At 38.4% G+C, this 16,728-nt stretch overlaps 1 protein-coding gene across 1 annotated transcript; it reads right to left on the bottom strand.

Annotated features, from left to right (window-relative positions):
- Positions 1 to 6,557: 6,557 nt before the first annotated feature.
- Positions 6,558 to 13,787, bottom strand: LOC763576 (putative aldolase class 2 protein PA3430). Its single transcript, XM_001199598.4, has 6 exons — positions 13,508 to 13,787; positions 12,879 to 12,980; positions 12,413 to 12,605; positions 10,274 to 10,448; positions 9,470 to 9,720; positions 6,558 to 7,887 (listed from the first exon to the last, which is right to left on the bottom strand). The coding sequence occupies exons 1-6, from the start codon at positions 13,582 to 13,584 to the stop codon at positions 7,732 to 7,734; spliced, it is 954 nt and encodes a 317-aa protein (XP_001199598.3). The 5' UTR covers positions 13,585 to 13,787; the 3' UTR covers positions 6,558 to 7,731.
- Between the last annotated feature and the right edge of the window lie 2,941 nt (positions 13,788 to 16,728).

Below are 16,728 nucleotides of genomic sequence, written 5' to 3'. Positions count from 1 at the left end.
TTCTTGAATTTGGTGGCGTATCTTGGATCCAAGCCAATGAGGGGGCACTTGGGGAGCCATTCTGTTAAATCACATGCAAATTAACCAGTACACCAATTAGGGGGAGGCGAGTTGCAGGAGGAAGACTTTACACTAACAAATTGCTAAAACCTCGTAATACGAATGCTTTCCTGTTTATCACACGAGCTACTATTCACAAAAGTTTCATTCATAATGAAATTACATAATCACTAGGCATATACTCCATCTGACTTTGGAAAACTAGTTCTCCTTAGCCGAGCGGCGAAGTCCTTTTAAATGGGGGTGGGGGGGGGGGGGGGGGGGGGGGGGGTAGGGGAATCAGCAAGGGGTAGCTACAACGCAGACAATTATTATTTTGAGACATTGGTAAACTGTTAACAATACAAAAAATTGTTTATTTTCTAAGCAGTAAACACCAAAAATAAACACTTTTTAATGACAACTTTTAAACACTGCAACACTGCAACACTCCGACACCTTTTGGGTTTTTACAATCTAAACTTATTATTTAAGTTGAAGAAGAGAACGACACACCTTGCTATTTAGCATAATGGCACGTTTATTCTTGGTGAAAAATAGATGGAAAAAATTGAATGACAGGTTTATTTCTAGTCCGATTAGAGTTCAAATATCAGAACACGTGTTTACACTTTATTCTCAGAAAGCTATCACGCTATCAAGCAAACGCGTATTGTGATAGCCCTTCTTCTTTTGCAGATATATTATTGGATAATTCTTGAAAATGTGTTATCATTTACATTTTTTTTTTAAATATCAACATTTTTATTATAATTATATTGTGTATACGTTAACAAAAACTTGTTATATTTTGTAAATATTGTATCGTTGAAATGTAATATGATTTTGAATGTTTTGCAGAAGAAAATAAATTAAATTCACTAAATTCAAAATTTAATTCAAATTCATGCAAACATAATGAACATTTACACTTCATACGTTTAGATTCTTGTATTTCACCCATGGGTTTTATTTGTGAAACTTGGAAGGTTTTAAAATGAAAAAGCTATATACAACATTTTCCACAAACTTTACAGTTGTTCAATAATCAAAACATTTACAATGCACATGTAATATCGGGGCTCAAAATAATAATCAATTAATCAATCCTTAACCCTTTTTTTTTTTTTTTTTTTTAAATTTTTATTATTACACATTATTCACACTTAATTCCATATAGCTATGCATCCCTCTATTCTGATTCATTGTTCATGACTATCATCTTTGATATGCACTGTTTTTGTTTTACGTGGTTTGAGATAGTCGACGAGACCAACACCGGACTGAAAACAGACCGAATAATAAAATTATAACTTATTGGGTTGAATCGGTTTGAAGTCGGTTTATAGCAGTGTGACTGAGGTATTCGCATATTTTGTGGTTTTGTGTAATGGTGTGATCGCATAATAGTTTGTGGTTGTATACAGAGGCCTCAGATTGTACATTATATATCATATTGCAACGATACAATGATAATGACAACCATCTTCATTCATAACTAATAGCCTTTTCTAGTCCGAGTTCAACTGTAATTATTTAACTAAGCCTGTAGTTTTTATAGATGTTATTGTTTTAATATGATTTCCGATGCATTAATTGATATAATCAATACTAATCCTGGAATATAATCAAAGAAAATTTTCACGACATTAATTTCCAAAATCTTCCAAGAAACATGGTTTTGGCAATCTCACCGACCTTGCCCAGGCTTTCAAGCGGGATAGTGGTGAAGAACAACGAGAAGAAGAACTATAAGAAGAAGAAAGAAAAAAGAATGAACTAGAATGAACTGAATTTTTTTTCTCTCGGGTGTTACTTTACAAAGGGCATTCCGTCGGCTGTCCAGAGCCGCCTAAAATCAGAGATTAGATGGGGGTGTTTTCATGTTTTCTTTCAAAGGTAGTGGGGTCACCCTTTCTGCTGGATCCCCGTATGTTGCAGTCCTCTCTTTTTTTCCTCTCCTCTTTTTCCCCCTCTCCTCTTCTTTTCCTCTCCTCTTCTTTTCCTCTTCTCTTCTTTTCTCCTTCTTCAAGCTCTCTCTCCTCCTTTCCTCCTCTCTTCCTTGCCTACCCCTTTCTTCCTTTTTTCTATAATTTATAATGTATATTATGTATTTGTGTTTTCAGGCGTACCCATTACAAGCTTTGCTTATCGGGATTCGCGCCTTTTCCCTTGTAATATATAAGTTCTTTGATTATATTTATGTTCCTACGTATAAAGTGTATTGTTTGAACAGATGTCAAATTATGTTGTCAAATTCAATGAAAAAAAATAAATGTTCATTTCAATTGAATTGAATTGAATCAACATTATTTAATGATCTACTACTACTTAAGTTATGATGTTTATGGCCATCATGATGCATCAATAACTCAGTCCTCTGTAGATAAAAGTACATCCTGTGAAAGGTACCTTTGAAAAGAGCACCTTCTTCTATAAATATAAGTATGTGACAAATAATATTGTTAGGCCTACACACTGCACTGACTGTCATGTTATCAACTACAAGCCTATATGAAACTGCATCATCGAAACGGACATTTCCGTGTCCATGAATGTGTATGTAACATTTTATAATATTACATACTGATAACTTTAATAGATTTTTATTTACTACGTAGTCTACGAAAACTGTCATAAACATATATAGATGGCACATTGCATTTCAGGATTTGTTTCTTCAAATGAAGAAATGAACCGTTTGAAGCGCTGAATAGCTCATAAAACAGACAAAAATTCAAACAAATAAACTCACTTAAAAAAGCTTAGCAACCAAACAAACAAACAATCAACCAATAATTAAACAGCCAAACAACTAACCAACCAAACAAAAACAAATCAACCAACCAACCAGCCTACAAAACAAACAAACAAACAAATAGACATACAAACAGGCCAGAAAAAACAATATGACTAGTGAATGGCATAATTCATCGAGAGTCTGATCTTTTAGATTGCTCAATTGACCCGTTCAAAGTAATTTCATGATTTATAAAATGGTACTTAAAGATGAGGGAATGTTTCTTCTACAGAAAAAGTACACTTTATGTGTCTGTATATATGACTTTAATTTAACACGAACATGAAAAAGGAAACAATCTTTAAAAGTTGCATGAAGATTCTACAAATCACATTACTTAAAAACCTGTATCTGGACCAGCATCTCTCTCTTTAAAAAAAGGTCCGAAACTTTGTCAAATCTTAAAAGATGCAGATGTGAGAACAGAAAATGGAGTATGTAGAAATTTAAAAAAAAATTAGTGGCAATTTTTCAATTACAAAATAATTGTTTAACTAGTTTGTTTCGGGTGGGCCTTTTGTACTTTTAAAGGACAGATAATTATATTAAAAATAACTATTATAGTTATTTTCAATAATAGTTTGCGTTTATCGTGTCTTGCCACTAGATAATGTACATACTGCGAACCCCACTATACGAAAGTGATTTGCGGGATGTCGCGTTTATCGTCTCTTCACGATTCAAAATAAAGGCCTTGTGTCTGCGCAGTTGTTTTGCGCCGTTTGACCCGGGAAGCAGACAGTTTCTCGGAGGCCAACTACACACACATGCTTGTACACATCACATGGCGCGCGCTAGCCTCCGAACCGGAAATTAACCTGGGAAGGTCCGATAGTGGGGTTCAAAACAGCTTTGCGTTTATCATCTCTCAGAAACGTGATTCTGGCTGTATGTCACATTCAAAACGCACCTATTTGTGTCTTTAGATATGCCTATAATATCTAAAGACGTTTAAAAAAGGCTTTGCATTTATCACCTTCAAAATTTGCCTGAAAAACGTTTGAGAAACCTGATTCTAGGCAAAAATTTGGTCAATAAACGCACCCATAGTTGAATGGGGTATCTAATTTTTGAGGCGTGTGCATTTTATTGAGATTTTATATAAGTCTCTTTAAAATCTTAGGAGCTATTCAACCTATTGTATATGCATGTATTGGTAATTGACCCCCTAAAAAAAGAACAACAACAAACAACCACCAAAAATACCCCCAAGTCTCTAGATCTAAAGTTGGTATAAAATCAGCTGAACAACCCCTTCCCCCTCTCCCCCTTCATCTACTCTCCTCTTCGATCCCCTCATTACTTCACCTCCTCTCTCCATTTCTCACCATCCTCTGTCCCTTCCTCATCTCTTTTCTGACTCCATAATAAATAATAATTTATGGTAATCGGAAACAGATCGATGAACAACGCCATCTGCGTCAACAAACAAAATCTTTTTGAGAAAAAGAGCAGGTTCTTGTGGAATGGACCAGTTTTTAATCTGTGTTATATTATACAGAAGCGGATCTAGAGGGGGGGTTGGGGGGGGGGGGGGGGGTGGGGTTGCAACCCCCCCAAAAAAAAATCCGGGGACCATTTTTTTAAATCTTATCTTTTTTTTTAAACTTGTAATTTTATTTTATTCTATTTCTATGTATTTATTTCATTTATTATTATTATTATTATTATTATTATTATTATTATTATTATTATTATTATTATTATTATTATTATTATTATTATTATTATTATTATTATTATTATTATTATTATTTCTTTTTGGGGGAGGGGGGGGGGGGGGGGGGTTGGGCGAACAAATGTCACAGAGTCCCTTGCCCCCCCCCCCCGATCAGCTTTTCTGAGGACACGGGCCACCGCCGAAGTGACAAGCTAGGCCAGCGTTGCCGATTCTCATCCCCAAAATCCCCACATTAAAAAAAAAAAAAAAAAGGAAAAAAAAAAAGAAAAAAAAAAGAAAAAAGAAAGAAAAAAGAACGCACGCTAGAGAGAAACCCTTTCAAGTGCAAATATTGTGAGAAGATATTCAACTCATCTGGTAACTTAACCAAACACATGATAACTCTGGATATAACTGTGTATTTAACTGTTACTTGATTTAAAAAGACGTTATCATGCACTGCTTTTTATGGTCTCGGGGTTCAAATAAACACCCCAAAAAAATCGGCTCGCCGCTTCGCGGCTCGTGGACGATGCTCCGCATCGTCATTATTGGTCAACCCCCCCCTGAGCAAAAAGCTAGATCCGCCCCTGTTATATAAATCTATTCATTATGTAAAAGATGAATAATGAATTGTTTGGCAGTATTCGAACTCTTTTATAACGGATTGGATTTTATTATTGCATCATCAATATCAGCATATTGCCAAATCAACGTTTGTAATACTGCTTGGTGCATACAAATTGTTTTGAAATATAAAACACGTCTTATCATTATTATTATATTTTTCCTTATTTTTACAATAAGTACATTTATAAAATACATGATTATTACAACTAATCAAGATAAAACATTATTATTGATACAACCTAAGTGATATTAGGAATAAGGAATTGATTATAAACATTTCTAGGTAACGGTTAATTCAATTCTAATTTCGATGGTGTTAGCGAGTATAGTTTCGTGATACTGGGCTACCTATTAGTTTAAAACATAGACGAAATGTCGGATTAAATTTGACGTGATACAAACAGAAAGAACTTGTTATTATGGGCTGAATATTTGCAATCACATTGCGACTAAAATCAGAATTTCACAAGTTTTAAACTCCGTTTTTCAATGACATCATGTTTCAGTATTTAAGAAAAATAAACCAATACTCAAGCCAGACTGCATTATTGAGAACACTTCGCAGTCATCATGATGTATTCTTTAATCACTCAGTTGGAAAAGTTATGATTTTTTGTTGTTAATACTTTCTCTTTTTGTAATACAATGAGGTAAAACTTCCTGAACAACATCGGATTACGTTATTTTGTTTTGAACTTGAACATTAAGCCTCACAATTCTATACTTCACAATAATGGTAATTTAATCGACAATTTTAGTATCTAAAATGCACGTACTATTTCGAATACGAAATAAGAATGAAATTAAACTGAATTGGTAGATCGATCATTACAAATACTTTTGTATTTCACAATGAAATCAATTGTAATTGAAATCAGAATCAATATTTGCATTAAGGTTTACTAAATGAGTGACCGGAATGGTTTCGACAATGCAAGGTTAAAGATAAACTTGAAAAATGCCCCTTGCTTGTACGTATGATTGTATATCATTTTGTGATTAAGTTTGGCATTGATCGGATGCACGTAATGTTTGCGCGCTATCGAAACAAACAGCCACCACCTGCAAAAACAAAACAAACTTTTCGGTTACATTTAGTAATAGCCTCATCATAGAAGATTCCACCTACAACAGTCAGCGAGGCATCTCCTCATGTTTGTCAGAACAGGATATAATACGAGCAACATGGATTGCAGGATCTCTCCTATTACCCGTTTTACACTTTCAGCGTTAAAAGAAAGAATGATCATGATTGTAGCACTGTGTTATTTACAAAGAATAGAATGATAATGCTTTCCTTCTGCAATATCTATAGTGAGCATCCCCAAATCAAACTATTGTAACAAATTGGGCATCAATATGAAGGGAAATAAACAGGCTTCCATATGATAACAAATGTAATGATAATAATATAGTTGCATGATCGATCGAATTGGAGTTTCTGAACTTCTTGTGACCAGTTCATTCACATTAAATTGGGTTTTGTTTCATTTATAAACACATTGAAGGGTGCAATCTGAACATCCCGTGAACATCAAGTTCAGCTCAGTTCAGTGGCGTAGCTAAGGGGCACGGGGGATGTGCCCGATATGGTAACGAAGAACAACCGAAAAAGAGGTAAAATGATAGAAAAGAGGGAAGGAATGTGGAAATACGACAATGGAATCCCTTCCACCACCCCCTTTGATGGTCTTGTAAATTCGCATTGCATGCACCTGGTAATATTGTTGCCCCCGTGATGCCAGAACCCCTCCCTACTCCTGGACCTATTCACAACGCCAATGTTCAGCGTTATGATTGTGAATAGGCCGAGATATAAAATACTGATCATTGTCAGCTATGAGATTTGCGACCCCCTTAACGAACTTTTCCTTGTGAGAAAACATGCAAGGTTTCATGATACTGTATCAAGCCTTAACCATACGGATGATCATTTAATACGATGTGATTTTAGTGCTATAAAAAGTCACATTAATCTATGATTACTGAGATTAATTCATCCTTTATAGATGAAGGAAAAATGAAAAACAACACTTCATTGTTTTTGAATGATGTTACTTTTTAGTATCAGTACACAATAAACATAAAAGTTAATCTCCATTAATTATTAGTATATAGTTAGTAGACCACAATTATACAATATACACGGAATCACCTTACAAAACTACCGGCATTATTTTGGTTTCGCTTGTGCAAATCACCAATTGATTACTGATGGCCTGTAACGTCAAACTATACAAACGATCCAAACTACTTCTAAAATCAACTCAAGGGCAATTCCAATACCATAATGTGTATATTTCATAGAAATTATGTTTGCAATACGTAATACGTCGTTGCAATGTTCAGAATTTTCGGAAGTCTTTGCGGAAAACAATTTGTTGATCTTTTAACAGAGTAATGTATCAGACAGCCTGGGCAGCGTCCCCACAAAATCAAAACCAACAATTTGACCAGGCATAATTATCATTCATTTTTCTCAGCGTTTGAAGCAGATATTATGCATCACAAAACAACTCAGAGAAAGATCAATCACGTGATTGTAGAATGATCAATATTAATCTTTTATCAAGTCGAGGAATATGCCGTTAATTAAATGAACTCAGTCTCTAAAGTTAGGTTTCTCGTCTGCCAATAGTTTGTACATGCTTTGGAAGTGACTGATGGCGTTATACGGGTAACAGTCGTGGGATGCAATTTGTTTGACGATATGAGGTGGTGATGATCGGCTCTTCCCTCCCATGGATCGTACCAGCACCTGCAAAATATAAATTTAAAATGTATTGATAAATGATGATATCATAAGGTAGTGTCTCTTCCATGTAAAAAAAAAAAAAAACTTACTATAATGGACGTTAATAATAATATTAATAACTAATTCTAGAGTTATATAGTGCTTAATACGATATACCGTCTCTATGATAAGCGCATTACATTACCCCTGTCATCCTATTCATCTCCACTCCCTGGGTAGTAATCTATCGTGAGGGCATATGGCAATTACTATCACAAAGGCTTTCGTCATCATACCAGGTCCCCATTTCTTTCCTGGGTATGAATTAGTAAATTTAGTTTTATGCCTAAAAACATTTATATGTAATGATCTTGTTTGATTGCTTCAAACGGTATGTAATATAATTGATGTTTTAATGCGACCGCAAAGTCTTTCTAGAAGTTTACTTGAGGATAAATTCAGTAACCTAGTGAAATGCCTGTAGAAATCATGTTCGGTTTACGTAACATGCCATTGTCACGTTCGTACATTTCAGTAGAGATGCGAAAATATAATTAAAAGCAAAGAACTAATGAAACGATGCAATGTCATGATACTTTTAGTCTGTAGTATTATAAGATCATGTTGATAACCCATTGTGCGTAGAAGAGGCGAAGAGGGGGCTATTATAGACATCGACACTGTTTCCAAAGCCCCAAATGAGTACTGCATCGTATTGTGCAGGCCTACTTCAAGGACATATACAACAGATTTCATCATCATTTACTTTCACAATCATCTTGAAAAATCCATCCCCCTACCCGACTACTGAATTGTAGGGCCGATTCAAGACACGTAACGTGTACCTATGGCGATGAAGTCAATGTTTACGGTGGATGGAACGGGGAAATGGTTTTTTGCCCCGGACAAAATTGAATAAAACAATTTTTTGCCTATCAATATTTACAGATACGTGCCCCTGAAAGGAATCGTTGATCAACCAGAGATTAGGATGAAGACATTACATGTCTCATATAGCCAGGCGCGTACACAGGGGGGGGGGGGGGTTAACCCCCCCTTTGATAATTTTTTGTGTGTAAACCCCCCCTAAATTTCCCTAACCCCCCCCCCTTTTGGATTTTTTTTTTTTTTTTTTAATAAAAAAAAAAAAAAAAAAAAAATTCCCATGGCCGACCTCAAAAAGATGAACTTACCCCCCCCCCCCAACGGAGCAAAATGGCAAATTTTCAAATTTCGATACCAAAAAAAAAAAAAGTGTCCTCTAACCCCCCCCCACCCCCCCCCCCCCCCCACCCCCCCTCCCACTGAGCGACTTTTCGGTTGGCTGAGTCCTTGCGATTTTTTTTTTGGACTACCAAAAAAAAAAAAAAAGTGTCCGCTTACCCCCCCCCCCCCAAAAAAAAAATTTCGGGAGCAAAATATTTTGGGCCAGATTTTAAAACCCCCCCCCCCCCCTTGAAAAAATCCTGCGTACGCCCCTGCATATAGCGATATAATCATCTTTGAGTTATGATGAGCTAGTAATTGTGTGTTGAAATCTGAAATTTCATATTCAGGCAAAAGGTGTCAGCTTCTTAAACCACACCCACTTTGTGAATGTACCAACCTGAATCTGGGCAGCTCGTTCCATGTAGTAGAGCGCATCAAAGGCATCACATACTCTCTGTCCAACCGTCATGAGGCCATGCTGTCCCATGATCAAGATATCTCGATCTCCTAATGCTCCAGCTAGTCTCTTTCCTTCATCCATCTCATAAGCTAGCACTTCATAGTCGAAATCATAGGCGATCCGACCAGAGAAACGCATGCTGTTCTGGTACATTGTTTCGTCAAAGGGGGCTGGTTCATCGAGGCAAGCTGGATAAAAACGTAAGAATGTTGAATTGAGAAAATTAGCACAAGTTTGAAATTTTACAGCGGCAGATCCAGGGGCAGAAAAAAGAAAGAAAGAGAAATATAAGAAAAGAGAAGAAAATGAAGGAATAATAGGGGAATCACGAGCGGGTCGATGACCTTCTAAATCAAGTAACTTTATTTAGATGTATATAGCCCCCCCCCCTCGCCCCTCCCCATTTTTACTGTTGATTGTCACAGACACCCCCGAGAAATCTAGGTTCAAGTGTTAGAAAACTTAGGTTGTCAACAATTAAATCCCGGTGGCATGATAGTGAGGAGGAGGTAAAGAAAGATGATGGTGACCCATATACTGACTTATCAAGCCTCCAAAGCTATACCGTCTTGTACATGAGTTGACTGCAAGGAATAAGACCAACCGAGGGGAGGGGCGGCTGAGGGGTACATGCTTTGACAGAGGAATGACACTGATTGGAACTGCATGTACAAGAGTCTGAGAAAAGGCACGCTTAATGCCACAACTTTCAGACTTTGATAATACTTAATACCGTCTTACCCAAAGCTGTAACGTAAGGCTGGTGTGTGTGCATCACAGCAATGGTTCCATATTTCTCATATCGAGCAATATGAACAGGACAATGGATGCAGACGGCGCTCTCCAGAGCCACACCATCCCCTTCTACCTTTTCACCTGTCTTAAAATCGATTCCAATCAGAGAGGATGCCGTTACCTAAAGAGTGGATAGAAAACACTGCGATAAGATCAACCTCAAACGTTCGAGATTATTATTTATAATGCAGACCAAGCATGCACTTTCCTCCAAAGGCTAGACAGAAGTAGTTAGACAGAATATAAACATTCTTGACTAGTATCTGAAAAGAAGTAATAGGAAGGAAGAAAGGGCCTATCTGTTTTCATTATCGAGTTCTTGCCCTTATCATTAGCATTATTTACAATCGGTTAGTTGGATTTATTTTCCGCATAAAAGCATAATACACATATAGACACAAACAAACAATAATTATTCAAAAATAATAATACTGGATTGCTCTACTCAGAGCTATTAGATGTCGCTGTTCTTCCAAGAGGTCCTTTTAAAACACAAGCATGCATAATTATCTTGAGTACATAAAGAAAATATGTGCCGGTATTGCAGATCGAGCACAGGCCATACGATTTGAAAAATACAGGACCTATTACATTTAAAGGTGCTTATCGGGTCTATTAAAACGATTCCGACAAGCACCTCTCTAAGAGTTTCATGACACTTGAAGTTGAATGTGCACTTGGGACCTAACATGTGGGAAAGGGGCATGAAAAGACAATGACGTTTATCTTCGTGCACTCTAGTCATGCATGATATAATTCTTAGTAAAAGGGACACTGGGCTGGTTGAGCACCTCCATAAAATCAACAGTGTATATCCGTCAAAAAGTTTTAGTTCCCAGTCTTCTAATACAAGGAGATTTACCAACTATGGCCTCTATTCTTAGACTACTGTCCCGACATAAGGTCAAGTATTGTCCTCAGATTGAGGTCAAAAACTAATCTGGTTTCGTGTTACGTAATAGCAACAGATCAAAGTCGCGTGTGGGTAATTGATTGACAGTAGATCCGGGTAATAAATCAAGGAGACATGACCTCAAACGGATTAAATGGCAATCAACCACTCAATATATATCAACTAGAAGAGCGCCACCTCTCGCTCCCCCATCCTTCATGAGCTCATTTACAGATTCATTGTATTGAGAGGCAGCGATATTATGGGGAGGGGGGGGGGGGGGGGATGTGCGGCCCCCACTCCGGGGTCGAAGGTACCGCATTCGTGTTTCCAAAAACTCCGGTAAAGGGGTACTTTTCGTGCGACAAAGTCCGGCCCGAAGCCCCGAACATTAAAAAAAAAAGGGGGTGTATTTGACTTTTCACCCGGAGATTTTTTTAAAAGGGGTGTGTTTTCTCTCTTTCTCTCTCTGTCTCTCTCTTTGTACTCCTGAGAAATTTAAAAAGGGGGTTATAAAATATCTTGGAAATCATAGATATCATAGATATTTGTTATCCAATTGAGAATGATCCTATCTGTTTGGATTGAAATCAATAAAGTTTGAATTTGAATTTGAATATAGCTAGGCGGTTACATTGAGCAGTGTTCCGGATTTAGGGGGTCTCCAAGGCAGGAAAAGCCCGCGAAAGGGGGTTCAGAAATGTTGGCAGCCCTGAGATAGGGGGTGCTTTCAAAGGGAGGGAACAGGCATACACGTACCCTAAATAACACTGAGTGGGGACCGGGGGGGGGGGGGGGTTGGGGGTGGCGCATCGGTCGTATTAGGGTGGATAAGATATACCCCCAAGAGCCCCCTTTAGATTTTCTACGATTTTCTACAGACTGATACCAGATTGACAATGGATCTAACTAACAAAATACAATATTGAATTTGAATGACCAAGTTGTCGGATATTGGTCAGTTTACAAACGGCGCAGCGCTACTTGGCACCCTCGACGAGTCGTAAGAAGGACGTACGAATCGCAGGAATCGGCCTGCGACCCGACTGCGGCTGTGGACACGTACCTGCAAAAAAAGGGCGGTGAGTTGTGACCACTGCATAAACAGGGATCCAGTAGTGTTCATAAATGCCTCAAACAAATAGACTATATTAATGTATTAAAATGAATTGTTCATAGGAACATGGACTCACCTGTTTCCATGGTAGCCCATAAGGCACTACTAGCATGACGTCATCTTCACTATTGCTCCCTGGTGCCCTCATGGTGAGATGATTGCAGATACCCTCTCCCAATCCATAATGATCAACAGACCTGTACGCCACAGCAAGCTCCACCCGTGCTTCATAGTTTGCTTTTTCTCTAGTTGCCTGATCCATGGGCGCCCTATAAGACAAAGACCCATATTCTAAGTTCAGTTAAACCTGACGCAAGGACTTCAGTCACCTTCAGCAAAAGAAACGATTAAAGCAGGGCAAGATCTCGGTCTATACCTCCCTTATTAAACTCGAATTCAGACCGAGCTTAAATTCAGCGTTTACATTTAAGTAGAATTTCTAGTACATTCATTCCACCCTCCTCCTCCTCCTCCTCCTCCCTTCCTCCTCCCTATTCCCCCTTTATCGGGTGGGTAAAGAGATTAAATGAAGAGGATCTCACCTCTTGGTCTCAGTATCTGGATTGGAGACAGTTGATTGCCATCGTGACAGCAAACCTGCTGTTTGGTTCTGACAAGCTGCAACACTAGTCTGTCCGCGGAAACTATGGAAGAATATTGGCATATGATGAATACATAGGAAGAAAAAACATATCTAAAATCTGATTATAAAATCAACAGAAAATAGATAGATCAAAATACTGTAGTTGCATATATGATGAAGAATCCTTGCTACTGTCAATAGAAAATCCTCTTTTGTCACGATATGTTGTAGTTCCACAGCCTTACACCAGTTGCTACAGTGTCACTATTAATTATTCATGGTTCTGTCACCTCGTGAATGCGTTGTAGACTGGTACGTGTGACGCGAAAGGTGTTTTTTTTTCTTTTCTGAATTCTGAATAAATTACTGATATAAACTTGTCAAAATGCAAACCCTAAAACGCCTTCAAAATCTACATGTATACTGCTAAGCAGATGGGTATGGCTAGGTATCTAGCCGCTGTTATACATGTATATCAAGGTATGTTTACCTCTCTATATAGTACCATGCGATTTGCTGTATTGGTTCTCCTACATGTCACGATTTATAAAAATGAAATGAAAACAACCGTCATGCAGAGATAATTACCTCGCAAGAGATGTCCTCCGTAAGATCATGGAAGTCGCATTTCGAAGAATTTTGGCAGCCATTTTGACAGGTTTCATTAACAGACGACCAATACACAGCTCTGTATGAGCTGAATGTCAGGTGATGTTTGATAGTCATATCATGGACCAACTAGTAAGTCCATGGTCATATATTACTCCAGTCCAATGGCATCTAGCCAATGCTTTCATAGACATCGACTCTATTACGGATTGAACTTAATATTTGTACATGGAGTAGGCTACACATTGATCGCTTGAATGGATGGCCTATTGTTGTATACAATTATCATAATCATTGGGTCTTCTGTCTAGAAATATATATATATATTGATGGAATCATCAAAATTCGTATTGTTTTGAATTGTCATAACAAATAAGTGGGCGTACATTTCGTGTACACAGTAAACGATCTGTTATCTTGCTCACATGGTTTATATATCGGGAATGTATCAGAGTCCAAGGCTCAAAGGTCATGCATAATGTAGTCGTGCATCAAGGTCTTTAAAACAAAGTCCCGAACAAACTCCTTCCATGCATGTATGATGTACATCATCTCTTATTAAATATTCGGCACCTGATGCAACAATTGTTTTTTCACATCATACAAGCCAGAGAAACACTCATTCTTGTGATGATGTGAAACAGCGTGGTTTAAAACATTTTCTCCCCTGAACTGAGTGAATTAAATTCAATTTCATCGGTCTTGATTGTTTTAATGCTCAAAGTAAAAGACATATGAAGAAAAAACAGTCAGATTCGCCCCTGTTCTGTTAAACGAAACCGAACCCCAAGTAATAACTTTACTTATTCTGAGAGATTTATTATATTATTGCCCATAAATCTACAAGATTCCCCACCAAAGTGTATGAGAGAGGTATAAAGAAAAAATAAAGTACAGTTTCTCAGCACGACATGGGCATAGCCATTTTCTTGATAATGTGACGTATTATGCGAAGTCGTTTATCAAGTAAATGTATTCAAATTTATGGATGCTTCTTTCCCAGACGTGCGTGGTGATGAAGCATTTCATTCACCTGCTATTATCCTTTGTACTTTATTTGCCAGAACGCAAATTGCATAAATAAGTTAGTGCTCTTCTGGGGTGAAGGTTTCTCATAAATGAAACAGATTTGTCAACTGCTATAATGTAGGATTTATAAATGAATTTTGATACAATTGTGCCCCTATTATTTATTTTTCACCTAATATAAATTCTATCACCTCAGTTATTATTTTTTTTTATTGAAAAGGAAAGGTTTCGTTATTGATTTAAAAATTCTTTCCAACTAAAGCTTGGTGCATGATACATGTACAACTTCAACAGGTACGTCACATTTGCAAGAAAATTGCTGCGCCCATATCATGCCAGGAATATCTTCATTTATATATATCTTGTACATTTTCGTATTGTACATCAAAGGGCAGGAAAACATCTCATTTTTCAGAATACCTACACTTATTCTTTGGGTTTAGGTTTCCTCTAAATAAGGTACTATGTCCCATTTGCAGGCCAAACAAAGAAAAAGGTTAAATTCTAAAGTGATAGTGGTGGTTATTTTACCTGACAGCTAAGAGAAGCAATAAATGCTTGTTAGTAAGCAACCAGAAGACCGACGACTTTAGGTCCTCTCCGAGGAACCTGGTAATGAGGATTAATGCCTTACCAAAGGGTTTCAGGCCCTTGTACCGAATGGTGTACGTTTTGTGCTGTCCAAAGATTCAATCAGTTTAAGTTTGGCCATTTCAAGAAGTGGGTTATTGATGTAGACACGCAGGCGCGGATCCAGGATTTATTAGGGGGGAGGCCCAAATTTGAAATTATACGAGCCAAATATTGGTACGTAATGGTGACCAGCAGTGACGTAATGGGGGGGGGGGGGGGGGTGCAGGGAGGGGCGAGTTTTCCCCCTACCTCCTCCGCGAAGCGCGGAAGCTTCGTCATTTCAATAAATTATTAAAGAAAGAAGGCGATTCGTTGTACCGTTCCCAAAAATAATCCTCGTCTGAATTATGTTTCTCCCCTCCCACGCGAAGCGCGGAAGCTTTTACGTTTCATTAAATCATTAGAGAAAGAAGACGATTCGTTGTACAGTTCCCGACTCTTAATCCTTGTCTGAATTAAGTTCCACCCCACCTTCCTGCGCGAAGCGCGGAAGCTTTGACGTTTTATTAAATTATTAGAGAAAGAAGACGATTCGTTGTACCGTTCTCGACTCTTAATTCTATCTGAATTTCAAAAAATGTCTTTGTCTACTCCCTTTTCTACCTACGTCCTCTTCCTTTTCACTCCTCTCTTTTTTTTGGGGGGGGGGGGGGAGGACCACCTCACCCCCCCTGGCTACGCGCCTGCGGTCAGATGAAAATTATGTTGATACCTTGTCCGCCCCCGGAAGCTCAGGGGTTTAAGGCAATAAATTACGGTCAGATTAGCATTCAGGGGTCCGCCTTAGGGCCCTAGGTGGGGTCCAGGGGGCAAAGCCCCGGAAGTTCAGGGGTTTTAGGCATTTAATTACGGTCAGATGACCATTATTAAATGATACCTAATCGTGACACTGGCAGGTCACTAATTGGAGTGGGGTTCAGGGGGCGGAGCCCCCGGGAAGCTCAAGGGTTTTAGGCACTCAATTACGGTCAGATGAGTATCAAGAGGCCCGCCTTAGGGCTCTTGGTTGGGTCCAGGGGCAGAGCCCCGGAAGTTCAGGGGTTTTAGGCATTTAATTACGGTCAGATGACCATTATTTTGATACCTAATTGTGACACTGGCAGGTCATTAATTGGCGTGGGGTTCAGGGGGCGGAGCCCCCGGAAGCTCAAGGGTTTTAGGCACTCAATTACGGTCAGATGAGTATCAAGAGGCCTGCCTTAGGGCTCTTGGTTGGGTCCAGGGGCAGAGCCCCCAGAAATCAGGGGTTTTAGGCATTAAATTACCGTCAGATGAGCATCTAAGGGCCCGCCTTAGGGCCCTAGGTGGAATCCAGGGGGCAGAACCCTGGGGGTTTTAGGCATTTAATCATGGTCAGATGAGCATATTTTTATACCTCATTATAATGTGACACTGGCAGTTAATTATTTTTTCTTTCTTGCTCTCGTTCTTTCTATTTCTCTTTAATATATTTTTCAAAAAAAGTTGGGAGGGGGGGGGGGGGGGGGCCTCGAGGATCCCGATCCCACCTGTTCCGCTGGCCCTGACATGTAGGCATC

Source organism: Strongylocentrotus purpuratus, unplaced genomic scaffold (assembly GCF_000002235.5).
Source record: "Strongylocentrotus purpuratus isolate Spur 01 unplaced genomic scaffold, Spur_5.0 spur5_scaffold_6, whole genome shotgun sequence".
NCBI lineage: Eukaryota > Metazoa > Echinodermata > Echinoidea > Camarodonta > Strongylocentrotidae > Strongylocentrotus > Strongylocentrotus purpuratus.
This window is presented reverse-complemented; position numbering and strand designations above follow the sequence as displayed.